This window comes from Hemitrygon akajei, chromosome 31 (assembly GCF_048418815.1).
Source record: "Hemitrygon akajei chromosome 31, sHemAka1.3, whole genome shotgun sequence".
NCBI classification, from domain to species: Eukaryota; Metazoa; Chordata; class Chondrichthyes; order Myliobatiformes; family Dasyatidae; genus Hemitrygon; species Hemitrygon akajei.
Genome location: NC_133154.1, coordinates 35,573,919 through 35,594,209, shown reverse-complemented (window position 1 = coordinate 35,594,209; position 20,291 = coordinate 35,573,919). Strand labels below are relative to the sequence as shown.

The following is a 20,291-nucleotide window of genomic DNA, read 5'->3' as shown; positions in this document are numbered from 1 at the left end:
CTGGAACTGGATGAACAGGAGGCTGAAGGGGTGATAGGTTAGAAATGTAGGGAGGTAGTTACATCCAAGGTATATGACACAGGAAACTGGGCGACAGTCAGGAAGGGGAAAGGGGTTAAAGAGCCTTTGCAGAGTACCCCTGTAGCCATACTCCTCAACAACAGGTATATCACTTTGGACACTATCGGGAAGATGACCTAGCAGAGGGAAGTCACAGTGGTTGGGATGCCTGGCACTGTCGGCCTCTGTGGCTCAGAAAGGAAAGGTGGGGGGAGAAAGAAGAGGCACACTATGGTGACGGGGGGTTCGTTAGTTAGACAGGAAGTTCTGTGGGCAAGAATAAGATTCCCAGATGACATGTTGGCTCCCAGGTGCCAGGGTCAATGATATCTTGGATTGAATCCTCTGCATTCTGAACTGAGACATTCTGAACAGTGAACAGCCAGAGGTTGTGATCCATGTAGGTACCAATGACATGGGGAGGATGAGTTACTAGATTCTGCATAGAGAGTTCAGGGAGTTAGGTACTAAGTTAAAGGGCAGAACCTCCAGGGTTGTGATCTCAGGATTGCTACCTGTGCCATGTACAAGTGAGGCCAGAACTAGGAAGATTATACAGTTTAATATGTGGCTAAGGAGTTAGTGTAGGAGGGAGGACATAAGATTTTTGGATCATTGGGCTCTCTTCCAGGGAAGGTGGGACCTGTACAGAAGGGACGATTTGCACCTGAACTGGAAGGGGATTAATATTTTAGTGGGAAGATTTGTTGGTGCTGCATGGAGGGGTTTAAACTAGAGTTGCATGGGGTTGGGAACCAGAGTGCTAGAACCGCTAGTGGAGAGGTTGTGGAGGCAGATGCTGGTAAGGTCTCAGACAAAGTTAGGAATCAAAAGGTTGAGCATAGTGCGAAGTGTCCTGAGTTGCCTATACTTAAAAGCTAGAATTACGGTTGGAAAGGTGGATAATAGTACTGAAGATGAGGTAGCTAGTTTACAGAGGCAATATGTAGTGAGGAGAGGCTGTTAATAGGGCAAAATTCAGTAAACAGGATGAGTTGCAACGTAAAAAGATGGACTAAATCAAAACGAGTGACTACAGGACTGAAGATGTATCTGAGTGGATGCAGTATACGGAATGAACTAGCAGCACAGTTGCAGATTGGCAGCTATGATGTTGTAAACATCATTGAATCATGGCTGAAAGATTATAGCTGGGAACCTAATGTCCAAGGATACACATTGTATCAAAAGGATAGGCAAGAAGGCAAAGGAGGCAGCATTGTCCTGTTGGTAAAAAATGAAATCAGATCATTAGAAAGAGGTGACATAGAGTCGGAAGGTGTTGAATTGTTGTGGATAGAGCTAAGGAACTGCAAGGGTAAAAAGACCCCAATGGGAGTTGTATACAGACCTCCAAACAGCAGGAAGGATGTGGCCTACATGTGAGATAGAAAATGCTGCCAAAAGGGCAATGTCATGGGGGCTTCAATATGCAGGTAGATTGGGAACATCAGGCTGGTGCTGGAATACAGGAGCGGAAATTTCTAGAGTGCCTACGAGATGGCTTTTTAGATCAGCTCGTGGTTGAGTCCTCCAGAGGATCAGCTGTTCTGGAACGGGTGTTGTGCAATGAACCAGAATTGTTTAGAGAGCTTAAGGTAAAAGAACACGTAGGACCACGTGATCATAATATGATTGAATTCACCCTGAAACGTGAGAAGGAGAAGCTAAAGTCAGACGTATCAGTAATTACAGTGGAGTAGAGGGAAATACAGGGGCATGAGAGAGAAGTTGGCCAGAAACTATTGGAAAAGAACACTGGCAGGGATGACAGCAGAACACCAATGGCTGGAATTTCTGGGAGCAATTCAGAAGGCACAGGATATATATATCCCAAAGAAGTATTCTAAGGAAAGATGACACAACTGTGGCCAACAAGAAAAGTCAAAGCCAACATAAAAGCCAAAGAGAGGGCATAAAATCAAGCAAAAATAAGTGGGAAATTAGAGGACTAACAGAAGGAACTAAAAAAAAGTCATTAAGAAGATAAAGATGGAAATACAAGAGTAAGCTAGCCAATAATATTAAAGAGGATAACCAAAAGTTTCTTTAGACACATAGTGTAAAAGAGAGACGAGAGTGGATATCAGACCATTGGAAAATGATGCTGGAGAGGTAGTAATGAGGGACAAGTAAATAGCAGATGAACTGAATAAGTATTTTCCATCAGTCTTCACTGTAGAAGACACTAGCAGTATAGTGGAAGTTCCAGGTTTCAGGAGGCATGAAATGTGTCAAGTTACCATAACTAGAGAGAAGGTTCTTGGGAAACTGAAAGGTCTGAAGGTAGATAAGTCACCTGGACCAGACGGTGTACACCCCAGAGTTCTGAAAGAGGAGGCCAAGAGATCGTAGAGGCCATTAATAATGATCTTTCAAGGTTCACTAGATTCTAGAACGGTTCCAGAAAACAGAAAAATTGCAAATGTCACTCAAGATGGGAGAGAGGCAGAAGAAAGGCCTCAGTGGCTGGAAATAATTTGGGGTCGATTATTAAGGTTGTGGCTTTGGGTTACTAGGAGGCACATGATAAATAGGCCATAGTCAGCAAGATTTCCTCAAGGGAAAATCTTGTCTGATAAATCTGTTGGAATTATTTGAAGTATCAAGCAGGATAGACAAAGGAGAATTAGTTTAAGTGTACTCGGATTTTCATAAGGCCTTTGACAAGGTGCTACACATGAGGCTACTGAACAAGCTACAAGCCCGTAGTACTATAGCCAAGATTCTAGCATGGATAAAGCAGTGGCTTACTGGCAGGAGGCAAAAAGTGGGAATAAAGGGAGCCTTTTCTGACTGGTTGCTGATGACTAGTGGTGTTTCACAGGGGTCTGTGTCGGGACCAATTCTTTTTACGTTATATATCAATGATTTGAATGATGGAATTGATGGCTTTGTTTCAAAGTTTACAGACAGTATGAAGGTAGGTGGAGGGGCAGGTAGTTCTGAGGAAGCAGAGAGGCTACAGAAGGAGGCTACAGAGAGGCTACCTCTACTAGACAGATTAGTAGAATGGGCAAAGAAATGGCAGATGGAATACAGTGTCAGGAAATGTATGATCATGCACTTTGGTACAAGAAATGAAAGGGTTGACTCATTCCTAAATTGAGAGAAAATACAAAAAAACTGGGGTGCAGAGAGATTTTGGAGTCCTTGTGCACAATTCTCTGAAGTTAATTTGCAGGTTAAGGCTGTGGTGAGGAAGCCAAAAGCAATATTAGCATACATTTCAAGATGACTAGAATATAAATAGAGAAAGTACAGAGAAGATTTACTCGAATGTTACCTGGGTTTCAGCACCTAAGTTACAGGGAAAGATTGAACAAGTTAGGTCTTTATTCTTTGGAGCGTAGAAGGTTGAGGGGGGACTTGATAGAGGTATTTAAAATTATGAGGGGGATAGATCGAGTTGACATGGATAGGCTTTTTCCATTGAGAGTAGGTGAGATTCAAACAAGAGGACATGAGTTGAGAGTTAGGGGGCAAAAGTTTAAGGGTAACACAAGGGGGAATTTCTTTACTCAGAGAGTGATAGCTGTGTGGAACGAGCTTCCAGTAGAAGTGGTAGAGGCAGGTTCGGTATTGTCATTTAAAGTAAAATTGGATAGGTATATGGACAGGAAAGGAATGGAGGGTTATGGGCTGAGTGCGGGCCACTGGGACTAGGTGAGAGTAAGCGTTCGGCACGGACTAGAAGGGCCGAGATGGCCTGTTTCCGTGCTGTAATTGTTATATGGTTATATGGTTTAAAAGCAAGGATGTAATGTTGAGACTTTATAAAGCACTGATGAGGCCTCACTTGGGAGTATTGTGAGCAGGTGTGTATCCCTTATCTTAGAAAGGATGTTTTGAAACCGGAGAGGGTTCAATGGAGGTTCACAACAATGGTTCCAGGATTGAATGGCTCATCGTATGAAGAGTATTTGATGTCTCTGTGCTCTGCGACTGTATTCACTGGAATTCAGAAGAATGAGGGCTGCCTCATTGAAACCTTTCGAATGGTGAAAGGCCTTGATAGAGTGGATATGAAGAGGATGTTTCCTAAGGTGGGAGAGTCAAAGACCAGAGGACACAGCCTCGGGGCACCTTTGAGAACAGACAGACAGACATACTTTATTGATCCCGAGGGGAATGGGGATGAGAAGAAATTTCTTTAGCCAGAGAGTGGTGAATCTGTGGAATTCTTTGCCATAGGCAGCTGAGGAGGATGTCTTTATGTATATTTAAGGTAGAGGTTTATATTTTTGATTGGTTAGAGCACGAAGGGATATGGGGAGAAGGCAAGAGATGGGGGCTGAGAGGGAAATGGATCAGTCATGATGAAATGGCAGAACAGACTCGAGGGGTCAAATGACCCAGTTCAGCTCCTATATCATATGGTCTTAGGAAAGATGGGAACTGAGAAAGCTGTAGAACACAGATGAGAGAGTTTGACAGCAAGCCAATTTACAACATCTCAGTGCTCTGCTGTTATTTTTCTGCACCCAAGGTCATTTCTTCTGCCACAAAAGGCAGGATCTCCCGGTGGCCACTCATTGTAATTCCACCTCCCACTGTCATTCTGACATCGTCTATGGCCTCCTGTGTGAGTGTCACCACGAGGCCAGTCTCAGGCTGAAGGAACAACACCTCATATTCTTTCTGGGCAGCCTCCAACCTAATGGCAGGATCATTGATTTCTGGTAATTTCTCCCCCCACTCCATCTCTCTTTTTCCATTCTGGTTCCCCTCTCACCCCTTCTCTTCTCCTCACCTGCCCACCACTTCCCTCTGGTGCAACCTCCTCCTTCCCTTTCTCCTATGGTCCATTCTGCTTTCCTCTTACTCCTTCCTTGTCATTTAATTTTCTCATGCTTGTTTGTGTAGGTGGCGGGGTGGAGATACATCTCCACAAAGGAGATGCAAGGCACTCCTTCCCTTCATCAGCCTGAAGGTCACCCTTGGGCAAGGTGTAGCACCTCCTTAGCCTCCTGATCAGGACCACGTGAAGCGGTGGGAGCAGCTGATGCAGATCACAAGTCCTGGTCATGCAACCAATGACGCCAGGCAGACGATCTCTGAAGAGTATTGATAATGGTTTGGGGGGTTGGGGGGGGGGGGTCACCCATCTTGTAAAGACAAGAAGGCAACGGCAAACCGCTTCTACAGAAAAAGGTGCCAAGAACAATCATGGTCACGGAAAGACCATGATCACCCACATCGTACGATACAGCACATAACGAATGGACGATGCTTGTTTATATCTTTATATAATCACCTATATACATGTAATTGTTCAGTGAGTTATCCTGTGGTTACAGTTGACTGTATTGTTCAGGAAAATACTTGCTTTCGGTGACAGGTTACACATTACTTGACTCGGCCATCTTATTGTCTAACTGTTGTCAGTGGAATTCTGTTGGAATTTCTGTTCTCTCTGGTCTGGTATGAGAAGACCACAACTACTTTTTAGTCTTTTTCTCTCCCCACACTTCTTCTCATTTCTTCTTATAACACTTAATAACATGACCGTAAGCAACAGGTTTTATGCCTTATTTTTGACTTCTGAAGAACCTTTAGATGGCAAAAGCATAGGATCCAAGACTACCATACTGAGGAAACTCCAGCCAGACTACCCACCACCCTGTGTGACACCATCTTAGAAGTAGGAAAGGATGATATTCCAAGGGAGTTGAGGATGCAGAGAAAAGCGGTGGTGCTGTCACAGCTCGGGACGTCGGAATTTGGGGTTCAATTCCAGCACCACCTGTATGGAGTTTGTATATGCTCCCCATGAACCCTGTGGGTTTCCTCCCACAGACCAAAGGCGTACTGGTTAGTAGGTTAATTGGTGTTTGTAAATCATCCTGTGATTAGGCTAAGGTTAAACAGGTGGGTTGCTCTGTTCTGTTTAAACAGGGATGATCTCTCTTGGAAAAAAAAATTGTGTATTTAAGGCAGAGATTGTTAGGTATCTGAGTAGCCAGGGCATCAAAGGTTATGGTGAGAAGGAGGAGTGAGACTAAATGGGAAAATGGATCAGCTCATGATAAAATGGCAGAGCAGACTCGATGGGCTGAACGGCCGATTTCTGCTCCTTTGTCTAATGGGTTGCCAGACAGTGCAGCTCATTGGGCTGGCAGGACCTGGTCCACTTCATCTATAAATAAATTTTTAAAAGAGATTAAAGGAAATCTACCTTTATCTTTTTGGCAATTTCAGTTTTCTGATGCAAGATGTACTCAAGAATTGCTTCTTTTTCATAGATGTAACCATTGGGTCTACAGAACAGAAATAAAGATTCATTAGTACGACTGAGTACGTTGCACATATTTTCAGATAGTTATCGTTATTCAAAGGAGGCTTTTCAATTCGGAAGTGCACACAAGGGCAATACCTGACCAGCGCCAAATTTGCAATTGTGGGTTTGCGAAGAGACTCAAGATGCAAAGGCCTGTGTTCCAGTTCACCTGAGCAGCCGTGAGACAGGAAACTCTTTCATCTACAAGCTGTTCCCAAGGATATCAGGTGCTGCTGGAAGCTCATCAACTGGGTGAACGACAATCTTTGGTCTTCCCGAACTCCGAAACTGTTGATCTGCCAGCAAATCAAGATGCCCATTGAGGAATGCTGCCAACTGGCGCAGTCCAGGGTGCAGGAGTATGTTCTGAGGGATGAACTGAAGCTCAGTGCGACCACCACAAGGGCTCGGTGGGGAAGGACCAGTGTAGGGTTCTTCTGCTACTGGAGAGGGTGAGGCCAGATTGTGGCAGTGAACCACCCCAGGAGTCACATGAGGGGCAACAGTCCAACTGGATTTAAGGAAAGCAATAAAACAGGACTAACACATTGACTGTGAACACAAGAATGAAAGGGCTTTGCAGGGTTTATTAGAACATAGAAAAGTGCTGCATCAGTACAAACTCATGGGCCCCAGTGTTGTGCTGAAGCAACAGTAAACAAATGACTAACTAATCTCTTCTTCCTATACAACGTCCATTTCCCACACATTCATGTGACTATCTAAACGTCCTATAGAACATACAACAGTTCAATTCAGAGCCATTATTGACAAAATTACTCTTGCCATTGAGTACATTTTTTAAACAACCTTTGGGGATCAGGTAGGGAAAGGCTGAAGGCATTAGATTGGCTGCAGCAGGTTCAAGGGGACCAAATGGCCAACTTTTGCACGTTCCCCCTACTGTGTGATGATTTAGCATGTCATATTAAAGGAAGTGAATACTTATGCAATCAACTCTTTTGTGTTTTATATCTGTAATTAATTTAGATCACTTTATAGAGATCTGTTTCCACTTTGACACCGAAGCGTCTTTTTCTGTTGAATATTGTCAAAAAAGGCCAATTTAAATCTCACACAAAATGCTGGTGGAACACAGCAGGCCAGGCAGCATCTATAGGGAGAAGCGCTGTCGATGTTTCGGGCTGAGACCCTTCGTCAGGACTAACCGAAAGGAAAGATAGTAAAAGTGCAGCTCTTACTATCTTTCCTTTCGGTTATTCCTGACGAAGGGTCTCAGCCCGAAACGTCGACAGCGCTTCTCCCTATAGATGCTGCCTGGCCTGCTGTGTTCCACCAGCATTTTGTGTGTGTTGTTGTTTGAATTGCCAGCATCTGCAGATTTCCTCGTGCTTGCTCCAATTTAAATCTACAGTGATTCAATGTTGCAAAACAATAAAACACGAAAACTTCCAAGTGGGGCGAATACATTTTATAGGCAGTGTAATTACATACATATATATATATAAACTGTTTGGTGTGCCCCCTCGTGGTCACAGTATGTACACAATTGTTCAGTGTGCCCCCTAGTGGTCACAGTATGTACACAATTGTTCAGTGTGTTCTCTAACTAGAGAAAATCTGCAGATGCTGGAAATCCGAACACCACACACAAAATGCTGGAGGAACTCAGCAGGTCAGGCAGCATCTATAGAAAATAGTACAGTCAACGTGTTGAGCCAAACCCCTTTAGCAGGACTGGAGAAAAAAAAGCTGAGGAGTAGATTTTAAAAGTGGGGGGAGGGGAGAGAGACACACATTGGTGATAGGTGAAACCTGGAGGAGGAGGGATGAGGTAAAGAGCTGGGTACTTGATTGGTGAAAGAGACAGAAGACCATGGAAGAAAGAAAAAAAGGGGAGGGGCACCAGAGGAAGGCAATGGGAAGGAGATAAGGTGAGGGAGGGAAAAGGGGATGGGAAATGGTGAAGTGGGGGGGGTGGCATTACCAAAAGTTTGAGAAATCGATGTTCATGCCATCAGTTTGGAGCCCACCCAAACGGAATACAAGGTGTTGTCATGCCATCAGGTTGGAGGCTACATACAACACTTCAGTAGTGAACCACCCCAGGGGTTACATGAGGGGCAACAGTCCAACTGCATTTAAGGAATGCAATAAAACAGGACTAACGCATTGACTGTGAACACAAGAATAAAAGGGTTTTGCAGGGTTTATTAGAACATAGAAAAGTGCAGCATCAGTACAGAGCCATGGGCCCCAGTGCTGTGCTGAAGCAATTACATTAGCAAACAAATGACTCACTTTTTCTGAGTGTTACTCTAAACCAGGGGTTCCCAACCTGAGTTACTATCATTAACCCTTGCTTAATGAACTGGTCCATGGCATTAAAGAGGTTGGGAACCCCTGGTTTAGGGTGAGGGTAGGAAATATTAAGAGGGATTGGAGGAAGAATTTTCTCAGAGAGAGGGTTGGAGAACTGAAAGCACAAACTGAGCTGATGGTGAAACGCAGACATTTTGACACAGTACCTGGCTGAGGCACAAAAGACCAAATGCTGGTAAAAGGACCTGTTTATGCCCTCTACGTCTCTGATCTGAAAGCAACAAGTGATTGTTGGCATGATGTGGAGCCTGTACTTAGGGCTCTACATCTGATCCCGACTGAGGGGGCAGATGGAGTAAGGAAAAACAACTGGAGCAGGGCGAAAGAAGGTAGGGTGTAGAGTGGAGGGAGTGGGCCCCCAGGTCCACAATCTACAGTAATAGGGAGAGAAGACAAAGGATAGAAAATTAGAGAGACTTACGTTATGACAGGATCCCTGCAGGGTTGCAAGGACAGACAGCAACAATCAAAGTCCTTGATGGAATCTTTGCTGAGACGCAAGGACTGTGTTCCATAGCCGGAAACAGCTGGGTGAGGAAGAGAGGAACATTCAGTCACTAGGACCATGCAGCATCATTACCCCTGACCAGTTCTCTTCATCAGTATCTTCCGAATAACAAAAACCTATCGATCTGAAACTTAAAATAAATAACAGTCTGGCAAATGTCGTGGAATTACAGGAGCACTGGATCCCTAACCCCTATTGACATCAATGGATCTGGGGTTGAGAGGGTGAACAGCTTTAAGTTCCTCAGCATCCACATCACCGAGGATCTCACGTGGTCTGAATATTACGGTTGTGAGATGAAAACAAGCACAACAGCACCACTTTCACCTCAGACAGTTGAAGACATTTGGTGTGGGCCCCCAAATCCTAAGAACTTTCTACAGGGGCACAATTGAGAGCATCCTGGCTGGCTGCATCACTGCCTGGTACGGGAACTGTACTTCCCTCAATCGCAGGACTCTGCAGAGAGAGGTGCGGACAACCCAGCGCATCTGTTGATGTGAACTTCCCACTATTCAGGACGTTTACAAAGACAGGTGTGTAAAAAGGGCCCAAAGGATCATTGGGGACTTGAGTCACCCCAATCATAATCTGTTGCAGCTACTACTATCCAGGAAACGGTACTGCAGCATAAAAACCAGGCCCAAGCAGCTCTGGGCCAGCTTCTTCCACCAGGCCATCAGACTGATTAATTCATGCTGATACAACTGTATTTCTATGTAATATTGACAATCCTGTTGTACATATTTATTATAAATTACTATAAATTGCCTTTATTTCTTACATCCATATATGAGTAAAAATCTTTACATTACATCTTTGTCTAAATGTGCAATCATAGTAATTTATAATAAAATATGATAAATAGAACAGTCAATGTAACATAGAAATGCACTCAAATCAGCGCCAGTTTCTGTGCAAAAGAAGACAAATTGTGAAAATAAAAAATAAAAACATCTACGGGGTGTTGTAGACAAAAGGCCCAAATATTGCTGCGGGTCCCCACCATCCATCCCACAACCTCTTTGATGCACTATTGCCGGGGGGGTTGGTACAGGAGTAACAGGACGAGGACCACCAGACTGGGTAATGGCTTCTTCCTTCAGGCTGTCAGACTACTAAATACCCTGCCACCACTGAGGTCTCGTAATTAGGACAGCGAGCTGTTTACTTGTGCCACACACTATATGTAATTTTGAATTGTATTTTGTGAACTAATTTATGGTAATATTTTATGTACTGTGTAAAATATTTTCTTTGTGGGTGCACCGTGGTCTGGAGGAATGTTGTTCTGTTTGGGGTGGGGTGGGGTGGGGTGGGGTGGGGTGGGGTGTGTGTGTGTGTGTGTGTGTGTGTGTGTGTGTGTGTGTGTGTGGTGTGTGTGTGTGTGTGTGTGTGTGTGTGTCTCTCTCTCTCTCTCTCTCTCTCTCACTAGGACACACTCGAACTTGAGATGAATCTCAGAGTAATATTTGATGACATATGCTTTATAACAAAATTTACTTAGAACTCTGAACACAGATCACCTCTTATTTCATTCTTCATGACATTAAAACTATAAGCCCCCACTTTTGCTGTGGTCAAGTACCTGTATCTTTCCTCTTCTCGTAGTATGTGTACACAGCCCCAGCTGTACAGTTCTTGCCGTGCCTCGTCATCACTCACAACCGGCTTGGGGGTTTAGCCAGAGAAGGTACACTAGCAAAGATAGCAATGGAACAATCAGTCCATTCAGCCCCTCTCCAATCATGCCAGCACGACCTTCAATTGATCCAATCACACAGCAGAGTCCTCTTTTCCTGTGTGCTTTCCACCTTCCAGGCAATTTGACCCAAACACTCCTATAGATACCAAGTTAAGACAAAGTTCTCCCCAATTCCTGTTTCAATTTATTTAAAAACACTTGTATTTAGAGAAATTTGCTTTGTCACATGTACACCAAGACGTACAGCAAAAGCATTGTTTCCATCAAATCAAATCAGTGACCATTCCTTTGCTTCCACAAATACTACCCAACTGACTGTGTTCCTTCAGCTATTGGGTTTTTACTACCCAAACGTCTGCAGTCTCTTGTGATGCAAGTGCTATCGCCTATTCCATTACAGGGACAGTTCAACCCACTATCCAGGACATCTACAACAAGTGATATCAGGAAGAAGACTTGCACCATCAGGGACCCCACCATACCCTCTTCCTAACACTGCCATTAGGCAGGAGGTACATGATTAAAGAGATTAGTCGTAGAAAATGACAGCACAGACACAGGCCCATTTAAACTACCAAGTCCCATCAATCTGCTCCCAACTTCTCCAAAACATTGAAACCGAAACCACATCCACTGCTTGTGTTTGCAGCTCGTTCCATACTCTCACGTCCCTCTGAGTGAAAAAGTTTCCCCTCATGTTCTCCTTAAACATTTCACTTTTTACCCTTAAACCATGACCTCCAGTCGTGGTCCTACCCAACCTCAGTGGAAAAAGCCTGCTTGCATTTACCCCATCTATACCCTTCATAATTTTGTCTACCTCCATCAAATGTCCCCTCAAAGTTCTACGTTTGAGTGAATAAAGTCCTAACTTATTTAATCTTTCCTTATATTCAAGTTCCCCAGTTCCAACAACATCCTCATAAATTTTCACTGTACACTCTCAATCTTATTTACATCTCTCCTATAGATAGGTGACCAAAAACTGCTCACATTACCCCAAATTCAGCTTTACCAACATCTTGTACAACTTCAACATAACATCTCATCTCCTGTTCTCAGTACGTTGATTTATGAAGGCCAATGTGCCAAAAGCTTTCTTCACAAACCTATCTATCAATGACACTACTTTCAATGAATTATGGACCAGTACTCCTAGATCCCTTTGTTCTACAACACTCCTCAGTGCCCTACCACTCACTGTGTAAGACCAACCCTGGTTGATCCTCCCAAAGTGCAACACCTCACTCTTGTTTGCATTAAATTCCATTTGCCATTTTTCAGCCCATTTTTCCAGCTGGTCCAGATCCCACTGCAGGCTTCGATAGTCTTCATCACTGTCCACTACACCCCCCGTCTTGGTGTTGTTGATCCAGTTAACCACATTATCATCCATCATTGAACTGACGGCAAACAACAATGGACCCAGCTCCAATCCCTCTGGGACTCCACTGGTCACAGGCTTCCAGTCAGAGAGGCAACCATCTACTACCACTCTCTGGCTTCTCCCTCAAAGCCAATGTCTAATCCAATTTACTTCCTCATCCTGAATACCGAGAGACTGAACCTTCAATCTTCCATGCTGGACGTGTCAAATGCCTTGCTGAAACCCACGTAGTCAACATTCACTGCCTTTCACTCACAACTTTCCCGGTAACTTCCTCGAAAAACTCTAAGTCATGATTTACCACACACAAAGCTACATTATCTCTAATCAGTTCTTGTCTATCCAAATACTCATATTAGCACCTTCAGAATACCTTCCAATAGCTTTCCCACTACTAATGTCAGGCTCACTGGCCCATAATTTACCGCTTTATTCGTAGAGTTTTTCTTAACAGCAGAACAACATGGGCTATCCTTTAATCCATCAGTCGCTCAGCTGTCACTACAGATGATTCAAATATCTCTGCTAGGGCCCCTACAGTTTCTGCACTTGCCTCCCCACAGGATCTGTGGAAAAACCTCATCCAGCCCTGGGGATTTATCCTCCCTAATTTACCTCGAGATGGCAAATACCTCCTCCTCTGTAAACTGTCCATCACTTCGCTGCTGCTTTGCCTCACTTCTAAAGACTCTGTGTTCATCTCCTGAGTAAATACAGATGCAAAAACTCCATTTAAGATCTCCCTGATCTCTTCTGGATTACCATTCTGATCTTCCAGAGGACCAATTTTCTCCTTTGCAATCCTTTTGCTCTTAACTTATCTGTAGAAGTCCTTAGGATTCTCCTTCACCTTGTCTGCTAGGGCAATCTCATACCTTCTTTAAGCACTCCTGATTTATTTCTCAAGTGTTCTCTTGCATGCCGTATACTCCACAAACACCTCATTTGTTCATAACTGCTGTGCACCTCCTTTTTTTAAAAACTTTACCAGTATTTCATTATCTCTCAAAATCCAAGATTCCCTAACCCTGTTATTCTGACAGGCACATACAAGTTTTGTACTCTCAAAATTTCATTTTTGAAGGCCTCCCACTTACCAAGTACACCTTTGCCAGAAAACAGCTTGTCTCAATCCTTTCTGATACCATTGAAATGAGCCTTTCTCCAATGTAATATCTCAACCTGAGGGCCAGACCTATCCTTTTCCATTATTACCTTGAAGCTAACGGCATTAAGAACACTAGATGCAAGTGTTCCCCTACACAAATTTCAGTCACCCGTCTTGTCTCATTCTCTAACAGGAGATTGCACTCACTAATTGGTACTTCTATGTACTGATTAAGAAACTGTCCTGAACACTCTTGACAAACTATCTTATCTAGTCCTTTTAAATATGGGAGTCCCAGTCAATACTGTATGTGGAAAGTTAAAATCACCTACTATCACAATCTTCTGTTTCTTGCAACAGTCAGTGATTTGTTCCTCTAAATTCTGCAACTGTTGGTTGGTCTACAATATAGCCCCTTTAATGCCGTGCCTTTCCTATGCCTCAATTCCAACCAGAAAGCCTCACTATACGAGTTCTCCAGTCGGTCCTGACCAAGCACTGCTGTGACATTTTCTCTGACTAGTAATTCCACCCGTTCTATCACCCCTATAACAACGGAACCCCAGAATACCGAGCTACCAGCCCTGACCCTCCCTGCAACAAAGTCTCAGTAATGACAACAACAGCATACAATGCTGGTCCATGCCCTGAGCTCATCTGTCACATGTACATCAAAACTGACAGTGAAATGCGTTGTTTGCATCGATATCCGAGGATATTGAGACATGTGTCACCGTGCTTCCAGCGCAATGTAGCATCCCTAGCCTGAAGACCCTTACCTCGAGGTTCAACACAGCTCCTTTCCCACTGCCAACAGGTTCCAACACAGTCTCGGACTATACTTCTTTATCTCTTACTCAACCTTCAATGGTGTAATGTTTTATTTCGTTGAGAACCTTAATTTAGTGTTACGTTAACACGTTTGTCGTGTTTGTACTGTACCGACCTACCACTGTAAACCTTCTTCCCTCTAGATTGACTAATCCCCATTTAAAATAATCACTGAAATTGTGTTCTGGAGGGGAAAGCACGCTGTAAACCCCCACGATAATAATTTTAAGCAGTTTATTTAGCTGAAATCAGTGATTTTAACCGAGTTTCGTACTCACCCCGAGCAACACCCCCCACACCGGAAGTCAATCGGAGATGACCGAAAACAATGGCGTCACCAGAAGGCGGTCGTTGGGGGCTACGCATGCGCATACATCTTGCTCGGTTTTCGGGCGGTGAAAATGTCAATTTATTAACTAGGTTACGGGATTTTATGCATAAAGAGAACCTTGAATGTGAAGTGTAAGCTCGTCTCGTCGAAAGGGTGGCACCGGAGTGAAGAAAGGTAAGAAATATTCCGTTGCAGAGCGAACTGTACTCCCCCTGCAGGATAGGAGGAGCAGTGGCTCCCACAGTTGAGCCTATCCGCCCCCTGCAGGACGTCAGGAGCAGTGGCTCCAACAGTGCAGGCTGCCGCCCCCTGCAGGATGAGAGGACCAGTGACTCCCACAATTTTTTTTATATTTTTTATTAAACAGATTCAAAAATACGTACACAACACTGGAAGATTCAACAATTGAGCCTGTCCGCCCCCTGTGGGATGGGAGGAGTAGTGGCTCCCACCAGCTCCTTCAGAACCTATTTCCCTTTGCTTTTACATATTTTATCTAGTGCGGAATAGGCCCTTCCAGCCCTTCAAGCCACACTGCAACCCCGACATACACGATTAACCCTAACTTAACCACGGGACAATTTACAATGACCAATTAACCTGTGGGAGGAAACCATAGGACGCGGGTAAAACCCACACATTCCATGGAGAAGACTCCTTACACAAGGGCTCTGGAATTGAACTCTGAAATCAGAATGACCCAAGCTGTAATGGCATTGAATTAACTGACTTACCAATCAGAATCAAACACTGACCACGCCAGACTTGCCAGCAAGAGGCAAATATCTTTAAGTTATCTGCTTCCACATTTTTGAGTTTTCTCAGGAATTCCAGTTTAAGCTGACGCCACCGAAAGCCTGCAACAGCTTAAGGTGGTTTGAAAGGCAAGAAATTTGACTAAAAACATAATTATTAACACCTTTTCTGAAGTAGGCTGTGGTAGACTTTCACTGCAAACAATGAAGAGGTGGGCGAATTCAAGGGATAAGCCATGCTGGCGTGTTGCATAATCAACACAGATGGAGTTGGAGTGAGCGATTTGGAGAGGAAGAGGTGTTTGGATGCCCGTCCAACTAACCAGGGGGCAAGGCTGGGTCGCTCTAAGTACCGAGCAATTCAGAAAGGTCAAGAACAGCTGTGGGCTGGGCGACGCGGTCCAGACCCAGAGCAAATCACTGGGTGGCGAGGTCAAGGTCCGGAACGTTTTACCATGGAGGGTCCTGGCTCCTAATGCGAGGTGCGATCCACTGTTTGGACACTTTAAATGATGGCCCAGATAGACTGGAAAGGCAGGGTGTCAGGCCCAGAGTCAGGCTGATCTCAATCGTTCACTCCTCTCTCCGAGACTGTCCCGGCAGCTGTGCTTCGTGTCTGCGAGCTTTGCGGGAATTTCTCCTGCTAATATGAGGAACTGAGACTGTGGCTTTGGGCCTACTCCAGGGATTCGGGCCTATGGATTCAGTTTGGTTCGGAATGCTGTTGCTCAATTCTATTGTTTACATGATATCGTGTTTCTCTCTCTCTGCACATTGTGTGGTGGTCTTTTTTCTAAATTGGGTTATTTCGGATTTCTTGCTTTGTGTCTGCCAGCAAGCAGACAAATCTCAGGGTGTATAATTTATACATTCTTTAATGATAAATGTACTTTGCATCTCTGAATCTTTGATTTGGTATTTCTCTGAAGTCCCAACAACCACCTGATACTGAAACAAACTGGTTAGCAGGTCAGACAGCATTTATTTAGTCTGATATACCCAGAGCAAAGTCACGAGCAATGGCAGGTGCTGAAGATCACACACCAGATACTGGAGGAACTCAGCAGGTTGGGCAGCTTCTAGCAGGGGTGTCAAACTCATTTTAGGTCACAGGCCGGATTGAGCAAAATGCAGCTTCATGCGGGCCGGATCAGTCGGACGCGTGCGAACGCAGCTTTCGTTGCCTCCGTTTTTTCAGCTTGCTCTCATGTGTCTCAGTCTCTGCTATAACTACAAAGTGTTTCACTTTACAAATTCCGTTTCTTATGAAGACTGCCGAATAAACACTAAAAACCCTGAAAACCTGGTACCTGAATAAACTCAGCATTAGCCATATCATACGCCATAGGCGCTTCGATTACTGGGGCCAGCTTTAATAGTAATTAGATATTATCTCGCAGGCCAAAGATAATTCCACCGCGGGCCTTGAGTTTTACGTATATGTTCTACGGAGAGGAGTAAACATCTGATGACCTGGGTGGACGTTGGATTATCCACTTGCTTCCTTACAACTTACCATAGTGATGGCCTTTCACCAGAGGTATTATTTTCTTTTCAAACACCCGTCTCTGTTGTTACAGTTCTGTACTTTTTTAGATTTGTACACTGGATGTGCAGATGGCAGGGTGGAGATACGTCTCTACCAAAGGAGGTTAAGGTGCTCCTTCCCTCTGCTAGCCTGCAGGTCACCCTTAGGCAAGGTGTGGTACTTGCTTAGCCCCCTCAATCAGGGTCGTGTGAAGCCATGGGAGCAGGTGGTGGGTGGTCGTATGAGCAGCCGGTGCAGATCACAAGTCCTGGTTATACGATCACTGACACCAGGCAGACAATCTATGTGGAGTATTGATAATGGCTGGAGTCAACCGTCTTGTAAAGACACTGTCCAGAAGAGGGCACTTCTGTAGAAAAATTTGCCAAGAACAATCATGGTCAAAGACCGTGATCACCCCTGTCATTGGACACAGTGCAGAGAATATGACACTGAATGTGGTCATTGCTGGCAAAGTCTGTTGCTTCAAACAACTCTGGCTGCGTTTGAGAAAATGTTGATTACAAAATTCACATTGGTATGATACCCCTTACAGCCTCACTATTTTAAAAATTTCAATCATACTTTACTCATACTAGAGTCACTGTGAATACTGTGGGGACAACATTTATTGCACCATTAATCCAAGCCAGTGTTTTACAACTCATATGTCCTCAACCAACAATGCAAAATGTTTCAGGGACTTACCAAGATTCAAGATTGTTTAATGCCATTTCCATTACACAAGTGTAAAGGAAAGCAAAATAATTGTTACTGTGGGTCCAAAGCAGCACAAAAAACATAAGGTAAAGAACTCAATAATTATAAAAAAGCACAATAAATATAAATACATAAGATGGCTTATATACCAAGATTGATTATATATCCATATAGAGACACTAAGCTCAGGAGTGTCTGTACATAAGGAGACTCTGACAGAAAATGATAAAGTAGTGGTGGGGGGTGTGGAGGGTGGGTTAGTGGGTGGAAGAGCTGATCGGCCTTTCTGCTGGGGGAAAGTCACTGTTTTTGAGTCTGGTGGTCCTGGTGTGGACGTAGCCTCCTCCCTGATGGGAGTGGGACAAACAGTCCATGAGCAGGGTGGCTGGGTGGGTCCATTTGTGATATTGCTGGCTATTTTCTGGCACCTTTCTGCATATAGAATCATCAAAAAGTACAGCACAGAAACAGGCCCTTCAGCCCATCTAGTCCTTGCCGAGCCATTTAAACTGCCTACTCCCATCGACCTGCTCCGGGACCATAGCCCTCCATCCCCCTGCCATCTACGTACCTATCCAAACTTCTTTTAAACCCTGAAATTGAGCTTGCATGCATCAATTGCACTGGCTGCTTGTTCCATACTCTGAGTGAAGAGGTTTCTCCTCATGTTCCCCTTAAACTTTTCACCTTTCCAAACCCACCCAACTTCAGTGGAAAAAGACTGCTTGCATTTACCCCTCATAATTTTTGTATGCCTCTATCAAATCTCTTCTCAATCTTCTACGTTCCAAGGAATAAAGCCGTAACCTATTCAAACTTTCCTTGTAAATCAGATCTGCCAAATCCAGCAACATCCTTGTAAATTTTCTCTTTACTCTTTCAACTTTATTTACAACCTTCCTGTAGGCAGGTGACCAAAACTGCAAACACAATACTCCAAATTAGGTCTCACCAATATCTTAAACAGTTCAACATAACATCCCATATCCAGTACCTCATGCCTTCTTTTAGCCCTCCTGATTTCTCTCTTGAGTGACTGCTTGCATTTCTTCTACTTCATAAGCACCTCATTTATTCCTACCTGCTTTTATCTGAACTCTTTTTCTTGACCAGCGCCTCAATATCTCTTGAAAGCCAAGGGTTCCCTAAACCCGTTATCTTTATCTTTTATTCTGACAGGTACATACAAGTTTTGAACTCTGAAAATTTCACTTTTGAAAGCCTCCCACTTTCCAAGAACACTTTTGCCAAAAAAACAGCCTGCCCCAATCCACACTTGCCAGATCCGTTCTGATATCATCAAAATTGGCCTTTCTCTAATTTAGAATCAAAACCATTGTTGATTGTAGCCACCTTAAGTTTCATAAGTGGAATCAAAAGGGAAGGGAGTCCATTTCAGCGTACATGGCTGAAATTCAAGAGATTGTTTGAGCATTGCCAGTTTAATGATGGACTTAGTAATATTCTAAGAGATACTTCAGTTTGTGAAATCTTACAAGAAAGCATTCAAAACTGGCTCCTAACTGAAGCACAACAAAGAGCAGTTGAAATCACTGTTTCAATGGAAACTGCAGACAGATGTCAGGAGTGAAAGAGAGCATGAACAAAACTGCAGCGTCTAAACAGAAACAAGCTTTTCAGTTAGTCCTGACGAAGGGTCTCGGCCCGAAACATCGACAGTGCTTCTCCCTATAGATGTTGCCTGGCCTGCTGCGTTCCACCAGCATTTTGTGTGTGTTGTTTGAATTTCCAGCATCTGCAGATTTCCTCGTGCCTGGCCAAACAGATTGTGTTACCGTTGTGACAAGGGCTCATTTGCTCCAAACAAATGCAGATTTAAAGGCTAAACTTACAGAAAATGCAACAAAGTCAACTGAAAACAATAAAGTCAACAGAAAGCTAATTAAGAAATGTACTGGATGATGCCACAACTGACCATACTAAACCCTTGCCCAATAGAGGGCAAACAGGGCTGGTGCCAACTTGCAAGCTGATTGGATCAAGGATGGGCCATGCGAGTCAGAGGAAGTGTGAAAGTGATGAAAGCAGTGACCTGACTACCACAATTTATCTGAGAAAGGCAAATAAACTCTACATCCCCTCTCCCCTTCCTCCTGTCCCCCTCTCCCCTCCTCTTCCTCTCCCCTCCCCACCTCCCCCTCTCCCCGTCCCCCATTCCCCCTTCCCCCACCCCCTCTCCCAACCTCCCCTTCCCCTCCCCTTCTCCCCATTACTCCACACTCCCCTTCTCCACACTAGTCCACCTTTCCCCTCCCTCCACTACACCTCTCTCCCACTACCCCCTCCTCCCTTCTCCCTCCCCTTCCCCATTTCACTCTTCCCCTTCCTCCCCTCCCCTCCCCAATTTCACTCTTCCCCTTCCTCCCCCTCCCCTCCCCATTCCGCTCTTCCCCTTCCTCCCCTCCCCTCCCCATTCCACTCTTTCCCTCCCCTTCTCCCTCTCCCCTCCCCCTCCTTCCCTTCCCCCTCCTCCCCAACATCCCCCTCTCCACGCCACTACCTCCCCTCCCCACCCCCTTCTCCCCATTACTCCCCCTCCCCTTCTCCCCTCCCTCCACTACACCCCTGTCCCACTACTCCTCTTTCCACCCCTTCCTCCCTTCCCCCTCCCAACATCCCCCTCTCCACTACCCCTCCCCCTTCCCCACCCCGAGGAGAGCTCGGCGCCTTTAAGCTGCCCGGACAGAGGAACGTTGCGAGCTGACGTCAGACGT

At 44.6% G+C, this 20,291-nt stretch overlaps 1 protein-coding gene across 2 annotated transcripts in view; it reads right to left on the bottom strand.

The window, feature by feature from the left end:
- nosip (nitric oxide synthase interacting protein) overlaps positions 1 to 14,661 on the bottom strand; it is a 33,171-nt gene extending 18,510 nt beyond the window's left edge. The window contains exons 1-4 of one of the 2 annotated variants that reach the window (XM_073033586.1): positions 14,501 to 14,661; positions 10,780 to 10,889; positions 9,105 to 9,210; positions 6,239 to 6,320 (exon numbers count right to left, since the gene is read on the bottom strand). In XM_073033586.1, the coding sequence (XP_072889687.1) occupies positions 6,239 to 6,320; positions 9,105 to 9,210; positions 10,780 to 10,849 (258 nt within the window). In that variant the 5' untranslated portion in view covers positions 10,850 to 10,889; positions 14,501 to 14,661. The remainder of the gene's footprint in view (positions 1 to 6,238; positions 6,321 to 9,104; positions 9,211 to 10,779; positions 10,890 to 14,500) is intronic. The other variant, XM_073033585.1, reaches the window with a different exon arrangement.
- Positions 14,662 to 20,291: the final 5,630 nt, after the last annotated feature.